Source organism: Pithys albifrons, chromosome Z (genome assembly GCF_047495875.1).
Source record: "Pithys albifrons albifrons isolate INPA30051 chromosome Z, PitAlb_v1, whole genome shotgun sequence".
Lineage (NCBI taxonomy): Eukaryota > Metazoa > Chordata > Aves > Passeriformes > Thamnophilidae > Pithys > Pithys albifrons.
The window spans coordinates 30,853,181-30,873,290 of record NC_092497.1 but is presented as its reverse complement, the minus strand read 5'-3'; the positions used below and the strand labels follow the sequence as shown (position 1 = coordinate 30,873,290).

The following is a 20,110-nucleotide window of genomic DNA, read 5'->3' as shown; positions in this document are numbered from 1 at the left end:
CTGCAAATTAATATGGGATGCTGCAGCATATTTCAATGGATTGTGCTATGAAATAAAATTTCCAAACATATCCCTCTATATTCTTTTTCATATTTTCTAGTGATTGTGATTAAAGATTTAAAGACCAGTTGTCACACTACAGTGAAATACTGCTGTCGTTTTCTCCTATAAAATAGATATATCAAGATAAATATTTCAATGACATAGCTAGCAATTTTTTCTCCATGATTAGTGTTAAAAGTCCTCAAATATTTATAGTTTTGTATTACATCTCACTGAACACTTCCAATACTCAGAACTTAACCTTTTCCCAGTAAATCAGCTCTCCCAGTCTTTTAATGTATTTTTGTTTCTAAATATTATTCCAAGGTCATATTTCAGAGGAAATAAAAATATGTGGTTAACAGGTTGATGTATGCCATGAAAACAGTGAAACAATTTGAGATATTCAGTTACAGCCAATTACCAGAACTGAATGATCTCCCTCCAGAATTCTGAAGGCAGAAGTTTATGAAGTACAGTATGTATAGACAGAAATAATTTGTCTCTTTAAGATAGTAACAATAGCATACAACAATCCTCCATCATAGACAGAAAGGCATTAATACTGTTAACTTCTGGGGTTTGAGTTTCTTTTAAGAAATGGTGCGAAAATCCAGACCTATTCAGGTGCCAGGAATACTGTTGAGCTCTCTTAAAGAAGACCAGTCCTGCAGAACTTGGAGGAGGACTGAAAGGATTAAACAATGCCTCTTCTGCCAAAAGGAGCTGAATTAGGTCAAAACAGGTAAAAGTGAGCAAGGAATAAAAACCCTTGAATTTTCCAATATCTTATGGTAAGGATAATTTCAAGAAAGCATTAAAGGAAATAAATTGCTGTGTAAGAAGTAATGAACTCCAATTTTGGGTAAAACCAGATGTTATTTATCATTTTTCGTGCATTAATTCTCTCCTCCCTGCATAAACGTAAATCCTGCTGTGTTTCTCTGGCTATGTGCATATATATTGACTTGGGATGGAGAAGGTAAGAACTAGCCATTGTCAATATGTTGCTTTGAGGAGATCTAAAATGGATATTGCCAGTGGAAAGCTGTTGGGGTAACTCAGATGTCTTCTGAGCTCTGACTGTCTCTGCCAGCTCTATGCAGGTTCCTACACTATACAACAACCTTTTTGTCTGTCCATGCCCAAGCTGAGGTCGAGTCTGTTCCTAAAACTAAGCTTGACTCTCCAAATTTGTCCTGTGGGAGAATACTACAGAGTCTGCAAGGGTGTTGTAGTGGTAGTGGAGACTCATGCATGATCTGTTTGCGAGGACCAGTAAGTTAGCTTGTGTTCAAAGAATCCCACATTTAAAAGTATAGCAATAAGTCAAGCAGCAATTAAATAAGGATATGGCGCTTTTTTTTTTTTTTGGTGCTCTAAACCTGTAATCAATAGAGGAATTAATGTCGTGTTGTCATACCAGCTATAACTTGTGGGGTGTAGGAGCACCTCCATGTCTGTTCACCTCACTTCGGGAAAGACTTAGTGTCACTTGGGTGACACACTTTGCATACAGGTTTTGCCTAGTGTGTTAGATTGCAGAGCAAGCAGTTAAGACCTCAGTCTGAGACTGACTCACCTTGGATTTTCCCAAAGTCTGTGGAAGAGAAGATTAGTTGAGTGGAGATAAGCAAACAACAAAGAGTATCCATCTCTTTTGCTCTATGCAGACCACAGACCAAAAATTGAAGGGCACATTGATGGACAGAAATAAGATTAATTCCTCTATCTGGCCTGAAATCAAATTGGAATCCTGCCCCATCTGGTCAAATATTTTGACTGGATTTTTAAAAAAAGATTGAATTAGTCAATTGCTATTATTCACTGTGGGAACTCATATAAACAGATAAATACCTGACTATATAAGCTGAATGTTCTTTTCCAGCTTTGAAACTATACAACTGAGTGCAATGTTTGGCTATCTAAAAGTAATCAAATGTAATGTTTCATGCTGTACAATAATCTTTCTGGCTGAAGAGGTCAGGAAGGATATGTTTTCCATGGTAATGGATAGCCACAGTTTTATTTTTTCATCAACTGGCATGTTTTTAAGGTATTTGCTCATTAACGCTGAAGACACAACCTGCCATGGCCTAATTCTTTGTGGCAGAAGTGTTAGTACTCCAGTTAGGAGGAAACATTTAACACTCCATAAAAGATGGAATTGTTCCCTTTGCTTCTCATGGATTCGTCTAGATCACTCCTTTGTGGTCCTCCAAATTTTGATCTACCTTGTTAATTTTTCAGTCAATCAAATGTAATTTTTAACAAATTTGGTAATCTCTATGCCCAGGCTTAACCTTCTAAAACACAGGTAAGCAAAAAAGTGATGCAGGAAACTGGTTAATGACAACTTTCTCCTGCACATAGGTAAAAAGATTGTGAAATACACCTGTACCTAATGGGAAAGCACAGGTGTTCTGACAAGCAAGAAAAACAAACTTTAAAAAAAGTCACTGTCCTGTCAAATAATGTGTGCATATCAAGGATCTGGAATACAAAGTAGACTTAAGAGCATTCACATTTTGAGTAGAATTCACTTCAATATAACACCTTCCCCCTCTAAGGTTTTGAGTTTGATATCTTAAAGATCACACAACTTACTTATCCCAGGAGCAGAGGTTCTTTTTTGAAAGCTGTCAGCTGGCTGGCAGATATGATGAGCACTTACTTCAGGCCTGTAAAACATATTAATCAAATTTGTTCCTATAGCTTCAGTCCAAGGAGGGTTACTGTTTTTTTTAGGGAAATGTTTTACATAATTGAGAAGCTCTGAATATATGTACACTTTGAATGTGAACTATTGCCAATGCCTTCCATTGGTTTGTAATGAATAATTACTAGTCTATACCAGGTTTAAGGGAGATCGAAGCAGTGTATGGGAATATGCCTATTACAAGACTATTTGCCAAAGACCTATGACCCATTCATTTGACCTTGAAAAACTTTTGAAAATACAGGTTGCATTTGGAAACTTCAATGTATGACACAGAGAGCTGGCAAGGTGCCTGGTTTCTACTTAAAGGATTGTCATTTTGGGAAAAATAAATTTCTCTAACTAGACAAAAGTCAATGTTTTCATGTTTTACTGCAATCAAATTGATATGGCTGACAATTTAATGTCTCAACACTTAAAATATCTGTGGATAATCAGTTACTTCAATCAATCAGTCATAACTACAAGATTTCTCTATTTACAAAGACTGTATACTTATGACTGAGATATTTAAAAATTTAGAGAAACCTCTCCATTCTAGATCTCTTGCAATTTCTCTTGAGCAGGGAAATTATTTTTTTTCCACACACACAATTTTATAATTACTGAAAAAAAAATCCAATCCTTTACACAATCAGGTACTTCAACCTTTGTGTTAATGTCTTGTTTTATTTAATTTTATGTATATTTCGTAGCCAATTTACCCATCAAATAGATGTGGAAATGTGCTGGCATTCTGGCTGAAAAGATTTTTATGAGTGAGAAAATGTTCAAGGCTTTTTCAAAGTGGGTGCTGAAACATACATTTCTCTTCTTTGTCTTCAGGGAATGCTAACTGCTGTCCTGGCAGACAGGTTAAAAGCTAGCAGAGCTATGTACGTTCAGGAACTGACTGCCAGCAAAGCGGATGGGCAGTTTTTCAAAATTAATAATAAAAATTGCAACAATGATAGAAAGAAAAAGGAGTTGACAAGAAAAAAAATGAAAAGAAACTTGCAAGAAGTGAATTCTGGGGAGCACAACATTTGGTAGAGCTGATTTTAATATCTCTCAGATTGAGTCACTAATCTTTGCTATTCACATTTTTAGAGTCTCCTTTATCTTTGAAAAGTAATTAAAAATAGCCTAAAACCAAACAGCAAGACAAAACAAGATTCTTCCCTGCACTTTCTTCCCTCCCTTTTGGTTCTTTGATTACTTGGAGCCTTGTAATCAAACTAAACTTGGTTTCAGGACCCTTGGGGCAATACCTGTTAGTTCCCTGTCAGGCTGCATTGGAAAACAATAAATCTTGCTCCTACTCTGGTGTGGTGGAACTGCCATGACATGAGGAGTGTGATGCTTTACTCTTGCTGTGAAGGTTTGATGACAAAAGTTTTTATCAGAAGCTGACTGTATTTAGAATTATGAATATGCAATGACTCTCATTAGTATTGAAGCACAGGAACACAGTCTGACATCCCTCACCACTTTTAGCTGCCACAGAATTGTCTAATGAATTGTCTTGCTCTTTCACTCTCACAAGTCTTTCCTGTTATGGCTCCCTGTTCCAAGGGGAGCTGTCCAATTTGAGAGTACTATTAATGGTGGAAATTAATTGCCAAAACTGCTTTTGTTTTTGTTAAGCAGAGTTGAGTCAGTGTTGAAATTGTCAAAACAGAAAACCATTAGACTGAATAGGAGACAAAACAGTCACAAGTGATAGGATTTGCATGTCCATATGCATAGCCATGTGCAAGCATACAGGTGTATGGCACTGGTATGCGTATGGTCTTGTAATTATACATACAAACATATGCATGTGCATCAGTGATGGGGCTTAGAAACCTGCTATCCTGCAGATTTATTTCTTTTATTCTTCTGATTAGAAAAAATGGGGATAATGGAAAGTTTTCCAAATGTGCATGACTCCAGTACATTGCTACTTGAGCAAACCTTTTATTCTCTTCCTTTTGGGACCCTGTCAAACATGCTTCAATTCACACATCTGCAATCTTTATGAGTAAGTTACTGATAAGGGTGGTTACAAAACATGATTAAGATATCTGGCTTGATTTGTCAATATTTGAGGAGATGTGTCGGGTTTCAGAAATGAGTGGAAATGACCCCTTTTCTCCTCCAATTGGTTAAATTAAGTGGTTTTTTTCCATATTCACCTGAAATTTCTTCTGATAGAAAAGAATCTTTAGTGGGGCTCTGCAGAGTGCAAAGGAGAAAGTGAACTGAAACAGATGATGTATTCCAAGAAGCTTAAGTAGCATTCTGAAAGAGGTGTTCATACTGTAAATAATAAAGAATGTGAGGTTGTCCCAAGATGTCAGTCCTGTGCAATTTTATATCCATTTAATCAGTAATGGAAATAATCCCAGTGTAAAAAAGGAGGATCTGTTTAATTTTTACTGCAATTTTTGGCACTGTTTCTTTAACGCAAGCTTGGCTTACCTCTTGATCCAACCCCAGGACTGTCTGTTCTCATCAGGTGGAGTAAAAAATAAAGAAATCTACATCTTGTGAGTATCAAATACAACAGCAGTTTAAAATAAATGAAGTTCTGACAAAGGTGGCTCAAGTATCATACATCAAACACTTGTTACCTCTCTTTCCCTTAGTGATTACACGTGACTAAGAAAGAGTGAGTGATAAAATCTGAAGAAAGATTAAACCAATCTGGGCCTTTTTAAAGATCATCAATCATTCTGCACAGCCATGATATTATTAGTTCCAGTAAGCCTTGTTCTCCCATTTTATGGACATCATAAGCCCCCCACTCTAAGACCAGTGCTACCATGGGAAATCATTTTTATGTGCAACATCTTAGTGTGGACCAATCAGATCTAATCACATAACAAGCTGCTGAATTATTCAGTGTTCTCCATAATTTTGCATTCTTCCTGCACTTGCTGTCACTACAGGGTTTTTAAAGTACATATTTTCACAGTGATTGTTAAGAAGAAAACTGTATGCAGAAATTTTTCTTTCTACATATCTTTTAATAATCCTCATTCCCCTAGATTGTTGCAGCATATACATGACTGTATACAGAATATTTTTTCTAAAAGGAATAACAGTCCACAATGTGACACTCAGCTTTAAACTCTTCCAGCTTTTAATACACCAAATATAAGGACAACAATAGTGAAACAATTGTGTTCAAACATAAAATATTCATATTTACTGAGCAAACTGTTACCAGCATGTCTCTTGGTTGTTGCTATGAATACAAGGCTCACATTGTATATGAAAGTATTTCAGTTTTAATTGTAAATCTGTGCAGAGATGACTTGGGGTCAGTAATTAGCACATAAATTCCAGACTTTGCAACTGCTGTGAAAATACACATTATTTATGGAACTATTATCTAAATATAATTCAGTGTTTTTTGCTTTCAACAATTACTGTAAAAGTCTGATTCAATAAAATGTGAAAAATTTCCCATCTCTTGCACTTCTGTTTACCTTATGAAGCATTCATTCTTTTGCCCAGCCATTTCCCACTTGATCTTCAGTGGACTTGCTTTGAGTGTTTTCCATACTTCACTCATACCTTAGGGAGATTTCTTCACAACCATAAAGTGCCAGACACTTAGTTTGTTTAAAATTAAAGCTTGGATTATTCAGAAGTAGCTCTGAACTGCATGAACAAAGTAGTTTAGGTGACTTCCATCCTTTTGTGTTTCAGGTAGGTTTAAGCTACCATATGCCAGATTTCCAGTAATCCAGACAGGGTTACTGGGAGGATGAAGTGGTCTCCCACTTACCGTAAACTACAGACTCAACCACTTCTAGCTCCCATCAATGCACAAGCAGCACAAAATTTGCCTTCTCCCTTAGCAGCAATCCTGTCCATTTTCAAAGCTGGTTACTCACAAAACCTGCTTTACAGAAATTATTATTTTTGAGATCTTCTTCAATTCCAGAGTTTAAGAGTGTATTTTAGGTCACATTGAACTAAGTGTTTTCCTTGCCAGCTTTAGGCTCAGAACTGAGCTGCAGATGAAGAGACTGTGCACCAGGTATGCACAAATACCACAATGGCAGGTTGATTAGTAAAATTGAGCTTTCAGAAATAATGATAAAATCCATAATATGGACTTTAATATTAGAGTGTGGCACACTTGAAACTTTCTCCACTCTTAATTTTTAGCTACTTCCTTTTGGGTCATTTTGAGTATAGTTTTGCTCTTTTGGAAGGAAAATACTTGCTGACTCTCCATTTGCATCCCAGCTGTAAGATACCTTGAGGTCTCTGGCTCCTTCAGCAGCTTCATGCAATGGTAACCTCAACGGTTACTGCAATAATAATCACTTACAAGGTTGCCTTGCCTCTTTCAGAGATGCCTGTCCTTGAACCAAAGGCTGTACCTGCAGAAGTATCCTGCAGCCCACCCTGTTGGTGGGCTGGATGCTGTATCAGTGCCAGGAAGACACAATTCTTTTTGTGTGAGGCTACCAGAATTTTCTCAGACTTGGGAGTGATACCTCCTCATCTGCATGGCATACAAAGATGTAATTTTCTATTTGAACAGCAATATCAATGTCACAGTGCGCATGCCCTGAGAAGGGACTGACAAAGAGTGATTGAGAGATTCACTGTGAAGCCACAGAAAGCTGTAGTTCAAAGTTCCAGTACTACTACCATTAAAATTTAAAGTGTCAGAGGCCCAATTATTAATTGTTATTTTCTTAAATAAAATTACTTTTTTGGTGTCATCTGTGAAGCACTCATTTCTGCCTTGCTGTTGCTGTTACAGGACCTGTCTTTATGACTTCTGGTGCAAGTGAGATCCTGAGTCTTCTGCACCAATGAGGAATGGATCAAGAGGGCAGAAAAGCTGTAAGACTTGTGGGGGGGATGGCAGAGCAAACTCTGCCAAGGAATCCAACCTGCTCTACTAGCAAAATTAGGCACAACTTCAGAATCTGAAGGAGACCCCAGACTTGCCTTTGTAAACTGAACGTGACATCCAGGGACAGAGGAGACATGGTGTACATTACCAGGAAAAAAGGGTGGCTGTTACTGGAGACCTTTCCTGACATACCAGTGAGTTAGTAATGGTTATCATTGCTTCCTTCACAATTTTGTTGCAAAAATTTGCTGGTTGGTTACATGACAAACCTTAGCATGCAGTACACCTTATCAGACTGTCTCCTCAATTAGAAAAAACCCAAACTCCTGGATCTTTATTTGGCTGGTACTACACCTAGAATCTCTTCAGATCAATAGGTTATACCATCTTTAAAACCTCAGGAACCAAGTGCTTGGGTCTTACGATATTGGTAAATTTTTCTTAATGCTTGGCATGACAAGATGCCATGAGGACCTGAATTTTCACACAAGAAGAGAGGTACTGCTTTCTGGGAACGCAAAAAGTTTTAATACAGAATGTTTCTCAAAAATGTCAGAGTTGCACAGTCTTTCACACAATGACTTCCAAAAGTGAGAGTAACATTTGGCTCACAAGTAGCAGAATTGTAGTCCAAAAAGTTGGGGAAGTAGAGCTGTCCTAAGAATATCAGCCAGACCATTGAATGTCTACATACATACACAAGTCTGATCAGTTTGATTTTTATTTTACTCTAGTATCAATAAAATTCCAGATGCAGAACAATGAATCTGATGTTTTCAGATGAGATTAGCAAGACAAGAATAACTTGGAAAATCCCTAATAAATACTCTGGTAGAAAGGAAAGCAGAATGCTTTTGTCAAGCCTGACAGAATCACTTATTTCTCCTTACAAGTGGTATCAGAGTATTAGTTTATTTTTCTAGCCACCTGTCAATCAGCTGCACACAAGACCATGACAAACCATTCTCACCTTCAATGATGTTACTAAACAGAAGAATACGAGGTTCTTTTCATATGTTGATCATCATCAGTCTGAACAGTTTTCATTATTAATCCCACACTTAACATAAGTAGGAGTGATCAGAATTGAAAATATCAGAGAAATCATTCAGAACATACTAGAGTGTTCACCAGGAGGGGTGTAAAACAGAGGCAAAAGTATGTTCTCCTTGAAGGTACATCTGGGAATAGTATAAAACCATTGCAAGAGCAGAAGACAAAAATTTATGCACCAGCTCACTGTTTTTGATGGTCATAAGTATCTGCTTTACAAAAGAAAGTTACAATATGGATCAGGGAGACAAACTGGTGATGCAGTGGAGCTTTTCCCTGCCTACTCCCCAAAGCAGAAATTAAAGCCATCAGTGAAACAGGTTTTTAATTATGGACTGTAGGCCCTTATCAGTGGTTGTTTCCTGAAATACTGGCAAGCTCAGTATTGAGTGTTCATGGTTTATTTTGTATCTTTGAAGTTGAACAACATGCAGCAGCCAGAGGACAGCATCCCTCTGTGCTCAGCACTGTACAAAGAAGATCAAGATATCTGTTCTCTGTGTCTAGAAGATTGCAACACAGGGAAGTGATTGGAGACACTTTCCTGTCCTGTTAAGAGTAAGCTCGCAGTGATGTTGAACCCTAGAGGAAAAATTCATTGCTTATGTCACTCCAGCTGCATCTGTGGGCTCATACAATCACACATCCTGTTACAAGCTTGACACCTGGCCTTGCACCTGATGGAAAGCACCATCATACAGCATCACCAAAGCAGTTCCTCCCAGAATCATCCTTGCAGCTGGCTGGATACTGGGGCCAAGGGACCACTCAGATTCATCAAGGACTTTCCTGCAAAACCAGAAAAACACTGATCCCAAAGATGGCTATCTAGTGTTGGCCTAAGAAAGCTGGTGAAATCATTCAAGGAGTGACACAAGTTCAGTGCTGATGGACAACGTTTTGATGTGCAGTCAGATAGAAAGAAAAAAACCCATAAATTTTATCTTATGCACTATAGACACTCTTCACCTGCTTTAATTTTTAATAGAAATGTTCCTTTTTAAGTACTGGGAGCAATACAAGTTTAATGTGACCTTAGAGGCCCATGGAACACAAGCATAATTTACTCACTAACCCTTAGATATTTTTTCTCTTCTTTTAACTATGTCTTAATGTTTCATAAGTTCTTAATGGAACCAGAAAATGCTAGAAAGCCAGAATTTCACACAGAGTTTTCAACCTAGTAGCCAATATTGAAATTGGATTTGAATTACTGTGTAAGTAATTGCTGATAAAAAAAACTGGCATAAAAGGGTTATGGGAAGACATAAACCACCTGCAAGTCATAGGCAAAGGAAACCAGAAATAATGCTTATAGAGGTCAAAGGTTTAAATCTTTAAGTATCAGTATATCAGGGAAGCAGAGGCCACTTTTTTGGGTGTGGCTTTCTTCTGTAAAATTTGAGTAATACATAGATGTGTGGTATCTTTCCATTGACCAGTGTTACAACTGAAAAAACAAACACATGAAGGGTATTTGACCTGAACCTTTGAACTGTTGGTCTGATATTACACCTTTTTCAAAGCACAAAGTAGCTCAGTGTTTAGCTAACCTTACTTTCATCTTCTCTGTCTGCTTGTGCTACTTTACCCCATTTGCAATAAACAAGGAAAGCTGTAACATTTTGAGTACTGACTATAACATATCCTCCCCTTAACAACAGGTTTATGCAGTTTGTCAAAGCCCACCATCAGAACAGATAAGACTGAATTCAGTGTCTGCTGAATTGGACATACTCTGAGATGAAGTAAAATAGCAAGGTGTCTCTGCTTATTAGGGATTTCCTAATAGAAGAAGTTTTGGTGTCATATGGAAGGACAGTATTACTGTCATCTATGGCATTTTCTGGAAGCTGAGACTGTGAACACAAGTGAGAAACAATATTTGTTTTATTCACCAGACAAAACTTCATAATACTAATGTAACTGGGAGAATAACACCACTAAGAAAACCCTGGATCTACTCCCAGTTTTAGGAGGCAGATTAAGGGAGATGAAGTCATCACATACTAACAAAGGAAAACAAACAATGCTATATAGTGCATACAAACCTCCCAGATAGAGCTTTCTGTTATAAAGGTCTCAGAACCTGAATGTCTTGGATTTCTTAGAGCTTTCTGACCAAAGTTCTTATTAAAAAGCAATCTAGATAAAAATTAATATATTTTACATATTTTAGTTGAGAAGGATGGCTTCACAGCTGTTTCTTGATCCTGCAAACTGGTCTGATTAAATGCATATGAATAGTATAATTCAGTGACTTTTGGATATTACTCTCTACCCATAACAGCATGAAGTAGAAAAGGAGGGGATCTGTTTACCTGCAGTCAGGATCTGTTGTTCTATTTTCTGCTTTGGCAGTAACTTTTTGTTATTCTTGATAATGACAATTTTTTTCTGTATTTCAGTGTATTCACCTTAAAACAAGTGCAACGATACCTTTCCATTGCAGAATAAGGCTAGAACTCCTGATTTATGCAAGCAAGATGTTTTGAGATCTTCTTAGGAAAAGTATAGAAAAGGAAAGCTGTAAATGTATATAGGTGCCAAGTAACACCAGCTTCTAGTAACATCACTGTAGGGTGATGTCGTCATCTCACAACATACCCTTTTCTCTTTCCCATTAACAGATCTCAGATCAAACCTTATAAAGATTTCTTTACACAGATGTAGAGGTAAACACATCCCTCAGAACTGTCTTCAAGACTACAGAAAAAGTGATTTTTTTTTTTGTGCAGAAAGCTCATTAACAGTTGAAGCAATGTTGGAATCAACAATAACCACCTACTCAAACTGGCAAGGAAGAGAGTTAGGGAAAGATCCTAGTGGCAGGATTAATATTTCCCCTGTTTTGGCTCTTGTGATTTATGTTTATTTCTATTGAAAGCAAAGGAAAAAAAGGTTTCAAAGCTGTGTTTGTATTCCCCAGAAGAACTGTTTGTGATTTCCTTTTTGTGGGAGATTTTCGTTTCTCTTTTATCCATTACCAGACAGACAAAACTGAATGACTTCTACTAATTCTTATTCTCCTTCTTTGGCATCAGCACCAGATATAAATTCAGTTCAATAAATATGCTGGTGTTGTCCTTGGGCTGGAGAATATTTGCTGTTCTGTATGTTTTCAGCTCACTGGCCTTTCAGAAAGGAACTGGAGGAAGAAAGCAAATTTTTAACTGGTTCATCTATTTCTTTCTTTCTGTGAACTATCTCTTCTGCCAGATAAATAGAAAACTAGGGTTTTCTATTAATAAAAGGCCTATATATATATGTGATAAACAAGTGGGCACTACTCAGGTTTTAAGTTTATGTTTTGTGTAGGCTTCTTCTGGGCCATATTCCTTCCTTTGTTCTTTGAGTCGTATCAACGCATAATACACAAAGGGCATTCATGCAGCCAGTCTCCCATTGCATATGGTGTGGAAGAGAATGAAGGATTCATCATTAAAACATCTTTCATTTAATCATGTCTGCATTAGGAGTATCTTGTTAGGCACACTAATGACAATACTGACAGGTGGAAAAGGAACTTGCACAAATTCACTTCAGTTTGGCCCTAATTCCTGAGAGTTAAGTGTGTACTGAAGACTCAGAAAAGTTCTTGCTGAAGCTTGAGAAAGGATGCAAGACACCCTTTTAAATAAATTCATATGTTGTTACTGATAAATAGATTTTGCATTTTCTATATTTGATTTGCAACAATGAAAAATGTATGCTGCTGTGTAACTTTCATTGTAGCACCAGCATCACAGCCTGCTCTTCTCCAGGCATAAAAGGTATTTTAGGCTGTTTTTATACATGTATGGGTGGGCAGTATCTGCACTAATATTTTGCTTAATGATGAGGCTGTTGTAATGAGTCTGAATTACAAGAGGTGTAGTTCCTGTCTGCCACTGGGGCACTGATGTCTATGCCAATGCTAACCATGCCTGGCTTTCACTGGAGGAAAAAAAAGATCCATTGGTCTCCGAATTGAGTACCAGGAATGGGAACATCCTTGCTCAGTGTTGAGGAGTCTAGGGTAGTCTGACCTGAACTCTAATCACAAACTTAACCATATTGCTTTGTAGGATGAGGTCCTTGATTTCAAGCAATGGGGGAAACCATGAGGCAGATTAAATTGTCAGATACAATGAAAAAATAACATAGCTGTCTGTAGGTAGATCTGCCCACATTTGTACAGCTGAAGGTATGGATGTTCATCAATAGCAATGGTGACTGTAATCATGCACAGCAAGATGGACACATAATGGGGGAAAGGAAAATAAACTCTCCTCCATCCCTCACTCTTTCAGCCCACTACTCTGAAGAACCTCCTGTAGCTTGAAACAAGACCAGAAAGTCAGCATTTCACACTCTCAACAGCTTTGATGTGACAGGTATGGTATTTTCTTACCCCCAGAATTGCCATGGACATCTGCCCTAGTAAAAGTGCAAAAGTTTTCGGTATAAGGAGGTGGGGTGCCAAAACTGGCTTGTAGTCAAAGGGTGAAATGACTCAATCTGCAACAACATGTAAATCAATTACTGATTGGAAAAAAAAAGACCATGCTGACATTTAGAGGCTTCAGTGATAGTATCTGTCCCTTACCAGGCTGACAAAAGCAATCTTGATTTCATCCCAAAGTGATTTTTTTCGTTTGATATTTAGGATATCCTTTATTTGGAGGTGGGAGGCAGAAGGATCGAATACCTTAACTTCAGTTGTTATGGAGAAATAATTGCCATCCCAGAAAGGTAATTACATACACCATTGTTTATATGCATAATGGGCCTGGAAAAGTGTGTTCTGGAGATAGAAAAAAAAGAAAATCCTGCTTTCACATCAGAGCGGAACACAATGCAAAGTGATAGGTTGCCACAAATAGCATTCCAATCCTTGCACAGTACTGGTTGATTTTTCTTCTGGAGAAGAGAGGGAAGAGATGAAGGCTATGGAATACGATGCAAAGGAAAAAAAAACCAAAACAATTTTGTTCAATAGCTATAGTAACATACCCAGTGGTTTTTACTCTCCTGATTGTTGCTAAATGAAACTGATCTTTAAGCTGTTTTCAAATTACTGCCTCAAAGGGACATTTTCTGTTGTTACCATCTTGTGCAAATACTACTTTTCCTAAAGTGGCCCTAATTTGAACTGCTTTGAAAGCAGACTAAATAATCTGCTAGAATATGGTGTGACATGGTGCATCTCGTCTTTGTGCCTTTAGTACAATGTGGAAAGTGAATTTATTTCAGAAAAGGATGGCTAAAGTCTCTTTGTTTTCTCTCCCATCATAATATATCTAACAAGAAAAGAATAAAACAAACAGTGTGCTGTGATGTCAAGTCCATTTCAGAATTTTTTTTAATGCAAAATATGTATTTCTTCAAAATATTGAAAGTATTGGGGCTGAACAAAGGAAAAAATGCATATGTATTTTGATATTGAACCAAGCATTGTTAGATGCTGAAGCAATTCTTAGCAGGGCTATTCTCTGCTGCAGTGTCCAGCAAATTGCATGACCTGCTTGTTAGGCTTGACAACAGTGTTTTACCTAACAAAGGCCTCAACAGCTCAGAGCAGCAGAGGAATGTCAAAATGAGCACATTTCACACACAAATGTGTGACCATAATAGTCTGTAAGAAGATGCATGCAGTGGAGGGAAGCGGCTGGGTGCTGGGAAGGCTCACAGTTAGCAATAGGGACATGGCCCTACTGACCACATTTAATCAACCCTTCTGTAAACAATCCAACATTTTCATTGTTCTCTAAAAACTAATAAAGAGAAACAAGCACTTTTCATTCATCTTGAAGTAATTTTCTGTCAGGTTTGAGCCCTTGTGGCTTACAGCTTGTGCATTGCTAGCTGTGTGATACAACTATTTCAATTTATTTTGCAAACTCTGGCCATTCACATGTCAGTTTATGTTCACCAAGCCAGCATCTGAAATTGTGCAGTTAACGAGTTTTACAACATTTCTATCAAGAGAAACTGTTTAGCATAACTGACTCTTAAGGAGTTATTATACCTCTAAAAATCCATTTTAAGGGGCATTATTTAAATAAAATAGAAAAACGGTTCGCTGCCTTTTAAAGGAGCTACAAAAAAGTCCATCAGATCCAGTGCAGTAATCCTCAGCTTAAAGCACTCTTGAGAGCACTTCTGGGAATTATCAGCATAATGAAATGTTTTGTGAAATGTCCAGATAGATTCCTCTACTCAACAATTTTACTGCAGCATATTTATTTTCCTCCTAGTTTTTAAAGAAGTGAATTACTTTTTGAGGTGATGGCTCTACATGTGTGGATTAACTGAACAGTGTTTTGTAAAGACTGAAGTATAAGTGAGAGGTTCAGACTGTGTGCAGTCTATATACGTTTGTACAGAAAAAAAAGTCAAGCCCTTTATGCTATTCTTAGTTCTAAAAGGGTTAAATCACAATGAGGCTTATGCAGATTTGCATTCCTCTTGTACCACATTTTTCCCATACTCTTAAACAACTTTCTTATACAATGGCACGTATAAACTCCTTTATTGAAAACAAGTCTCAAATTACTCATAAAAGCTTATAAAACCAAAATATGCTTTGAAGTACTGTGAAAAGGAGAAATTTATGTGTATTAACTTAAATAATAGTTATCTGTCTGTTAGACATGGCTAATGATTCAAAACTTCTGATATAAAGAGTCTGTAATGGCAGAAAAACTGCAGCGTCTATGAAAGTTAATCTCAGCATATTAGACCACCTAATAGAGTAAACCCCATGTTTGCCATGTAAGTTTTTCAGTGTTTCTGCCTAAAATGAGCACTGTTAAGAGCAAATTTTTAGTACAATACAGTGACAGATACTGTAGGCATGTTATGCAGGTGTACCTACATTACATGCACAGAGCGGCAATGTCCTACTTGGAGTTATTAATTCAGTGTCAGTTTTAACTAATTGCATCAAAAGCACTAGTATTATGTGTCAAGAAAAAAGACCCAGGTCTTGAGAGTTTTTAATACCCATTCTAAGAGAGACAGCTTAATGCTATCATCCTTGGAGATTGTTGGATAGATGCTCAATAACTTTCATCCACAAGACACCTAGACAATAATTTGTGGTCTTGGTGCTGTCTGAAAGCAAAGGTATAACCTTTCCTAAAGGTATAAGCTTTCCACAATCACTGCAGGCAGTACTACAGCAGCAGTGCCGGTTGAGCTGTCTCCTAGCATCCACCAAGAAACACAGGTAGGAAGGCTTCCAGACTGGAAAATATATGATTGATCAACTATATTAAGTGAGATAGCGGACACTTTACTAACAAGTTTTCAAGACATTAAACATTTTGACACTATACATAGTGAGTTTCAAGCAGTCACTCATAGACCTGGATACCCCGTGGTTAAAACAGTGGGCTTTTTTACTGGAGTGGTGTCATGCTCCTTAGCACTCTCTTTAAAACCTTGGCATAGCAAAACACATAAAACAGGAGGAAAAGGAGAGCACTTTAAAAATATGCTGCTCAAATTTATGTTAGCATCACTGGAAAACTTAACTACACTTAAATAATCATACAATATACTGAATTGGAAGGGATTTATCAGGATCATTGAGTCCAACTCCTGGCCCTGCACTGGGCATCCCAAGAATCACATCATGTGCCCCTGAGAGCATTGTCATCTAATCTATACCAAGAGTCATTTGGTGTAATTAAGTTTTGCTTGTTCCCCATGAATATGTATCTAACTTATAAATTTCTTCAGTTTGGGCTACTGAAGATTAGGGAAGGATGAAGGCCATCAGATTTCCAGGTACTAAAAGTTTTGGATGGTGATATTTGAAAGCAGCCACTGTACAAAATAAAAACCTATCGAGCAAACCAAAGAGGGACAGACCAGAAGTGAAGGTTTGTTTTGTACAAGACTGATAACAGAGGTAAAACAGGTGAATAAAGAAAAGAGTGATCTGAATTTACCATCTTACATATTCATGCTTTCTTAGCTTTCTGCATGGTCAACTAGCAGTTGCTACAGTAGGAGCAGGAAAGGTCTTCTGGAAGGAGGTAGAAATGGATCATTAATATAGTTTACATGGTTCCCCTATTTGTAGAATATGTCTTCTCTTACAAATTCCACTTCTTTCTGATTCTTGGCCTGAAAGGGGTTTTGATAGGAAATTCAAAGCTTCTTCTACAATCCAGGGTAGCAGCAGGAGATATGAAAAAGAATGACTGAGACCTCTTTCTGCCATGTCTGGGAAGATGCAAAAACATCTAAGTGGAAGGCCAGGATAGGAGGCTGCTTGACTGCAGTCATGTATTTCAGCACAGTTACCTATAGTCATATATTTTCCATGAGTTTAAGTACTAACACGAATTCTCTGTCCCCTAATTATTTATATATAATGTTGGCCAAAATGGAAGGAAGTATTTTTCAGGTATGCAGAGAGATTTTTATTCTGGAGTGAAGGTCTTTCCTTTTTGGGGAAACGACAATGTAAAGCAGAAAAATAAAAAAGGAGGGTGAGTTTCAGGTATGACAGGTTTATTTGTGACAACTGAAAACACAATAAGCAATTTTAGGTCTCAGAGGTACACAAGCTTGAAAGGGTCTAAGCTGGGGTGCAGACAACTCTGAGTAATTTCTCCTGCGGCCCTGTGTGGAGTAAAGTCCCAAGCAATGAACCATGGGTGGGAAGCAGTAAGTTCATTAATTATTCTGCTGAAAAGTAGCTTGGCTATCCTTCAGACCACACGGAAGTCTGCAGTTTGAACGTCTCAAAGCTCTAAAATAAGAGAGATTATTATTATTGTAATCCTGTCCTATATGAGTAGTCAGTCTTTTGGTTCATATTCCTCTGCACTGCTGGGCTAGTTGTTTTCCTTCCTTGTTCCCAGAAAAACACCTCCCTTCTTAGTAATCAGGGAACATGGACAATGGAAAGTTGCACTCTACCTTTCTGGGGGATTTGCTGTCCTTCTTAAAACTTTTTCCCTTTAGAGAAGGCTTGTGAATGTTTTGCAACACCATGACTGAACCAAAAGAATAAAGTTAATGTGTAAACTAACATTATTTAGGACATCATAATTTAGGTTTAGGTAGATGAGTCCATCTTCAAATTATCATTTAAAAACATTAAATATCATGGAGAAATAAACCAAAACCTGAACAGCCACAACAACAAATCTGACACTGTGTAGTGAAGAAAACATTTCTATTCACAACCTCTGTCTCTAAGTTGTCGACAATCTAAACACCAAACTCTCTCACATTCATAAGAGCTATCTATCAGAGTAATGAGATGCAAGTCCACATTAATACAGTAATGTTATGAATAATGTCAAAAAGCCTTGTTCTAAAATACTTGTGACCTGTGATAGGAAGAAGTAAAACATGAAGAAAAAAAATAGAAATATTTCAGTTAAAATTACAAAACTTTTACCTAGTCTTTTCCATAGTGTCAAGTTGTTTAGGCTTTCTTTCCTTGCCTTCTGGGATGAGATGACAGTTATTTGTCACAAGCCCAAAATTCAGTCATAGACTTTTAAAGCAACCTCTTTTGCTTGTGAAGTTGAGTCTCGTTGATATAATCACCTCTGCAAGAGCTGGACATGCAGTCTACCTCTGTTATTGTCACAGCTGCTTATAAAAATTAAGGCAATACAACAAGATTATTCTGTTTTACTTTTTTCTACCATGACTTCCAAGGAACAGAGGATTTTTTTGGTCAAGGAAAGCTGCGTACATGTTTGTAAAAGTTTAATTAGTTAATTGCAGCTGAATTGCTAAGGGAATGGAAGAGATTGTGAAACTACAAGTAGTGCAAGAAACTCTGCACTGTACCTCACAACGGTGGGAGTTGGACCAAGGGTTGGACTCAATGATCTCGGAGGTCTTTTCCAACCCAATCGATTCTATGATTCTGTGATTCTATATTCAAATGATGGATGTGACATTCCACATGTGGCAGTCTCATCCCACAGACTTATTAATAATGATGTGAATTGCCAGGTGTTTTCTCACTTATTTGTGAATCATTTCTGGATAACCCATTTTGCCCGTGGTCTGTATTGGGAAGTGTTGACATTTTTTGGTCTGTTTTAGGCCGGCCATCTGGATGAAGGTTATGCTTTTCCTACCAGGCTACTGGTAACAAGCATTGAGAAGAGAGAAACTTCTTTCTTGAAGACAGAGCTTCCTGTAAACTAAAGATAATTGGTTTTCTCAGATTTACTAACTGCATTTAGAGGTCATTTGGTGGAAAAAGTGAAAAGGAAGGAGAGGAAGGCTGACCCCAGACTCATTTGATTTGAGACCCCAGGTGACTATGTGCATGCTCAGGGGGATTCCAGTGCCTGTGCACATGCACAGAGAGAAGACCCTTATATGACAAGAAGGTGGAGCTGCAGACCTCGGACTGGGTGGTAGTGGCCACACCTGCCCAGTCAGATGTTACTAGCAGCCTGTATTTTAAGGGCAGATGACTTGTGCTCTGGTTGCTTACTTGCCAAGCAAGAAAACCTTGTATTTTAAATAACGGGGATGCCTGTTGTTGGAGTGAGCCAGGCAGCACCTAGGGTCTTCAGTCTCTGCCTTTTTCTCAGGAGAATCTAAATGTTTGGGTCGGTAAGACAACTTAGCATGAGCAATTCCCTTTGGTGAGTGGGGATGCTTATGTGTTTGGGCTTATTGCCTTGGCTTTCCTTCCTTTTCTCACCCTCATCCTTTTCCCTTAAAACTCCTGTCACTTAGCTGCTTCTGGTAATAAAGATATTGTTTGATAACCTCTCAACAGCGCTTTTGTTCCACTTTCCAGCATCTCTTAGAACCCACCCTATTACATGACCCCTTCAACTTCTCTTCCTCTTTCATCCAAGCTGAGCACCCACTCTGAACAAGAAGACTAGTTTCAGCCTTACACTATCAGCTGCTGTAAAATGCAAGATTAGGTTTGAATTCACTCAAAAACTTGCTTCTTCACAGGCATAGATATCTGGTTATTTTTAAAGGATGGTATAAAAGAATATGTAAACGTCCCATACTGCTGTAACCAATTGCATCAACTAAAGAAAATAGAAATAATGTGTGATTACTATTAAAAAAAAGTCCGTGAACACAACCTACCACAATAGGCTGTCAAAACCACTCTATAAAACTAGCAATTAAAAGGCACAGTGCACTCTGTGTTACAAAGGGAAGAAATGAGTGAAGAAAGAAGAAATATCAGAGTCTACCTTGTGAAACTAGAAATTGACTGGGTATACTAGAATGTGGAAAGACCAACATAATACTGGAATGTGAAAAGACCAACATCCATTGCAAGAAATGTTAGGGAAGTTTTTCTGAGACACAATCACAGAATCACAGTTTCAGAGAATATGCTGAGTTGGAAGGGACCCACAAGGATAATTGAGTCTAGCACTTAGCCCCACACTGGACCACCCCCAAGAGTCATATAATGTGTCTAAAAGTATCATCCAAATGCT

At 37.7% G+C, this 20,110-nt stretch overlaps 1 protein-coding gene across 1 annotated transcript in view; it reads left to right on the top strand.

The window, feature by feature from the left end:
• Positions 1 to 19,453, top strand: part of LOC139685020 (protein shuttle craft-like) — an 82,474-nt gene extending 63,021 nt beyond the window's left edge. The window contains exon 5 of the mRNA XM_071581542.1: positions 18,729 to 19,453. Within this exon, the coding sequence (XP_071437643.1) occupies positions 18,729 to 18,777 (49 nt within the window). The 3' untranslated portion in view covers positions 18,778 to 19,453. The remainder of the gene's footprint in view (positions 1 to 18,728) is intronic.
• The last annotated feature ends 657 nt before the right edge of the window (positions 19,454 to 20,110 follow it).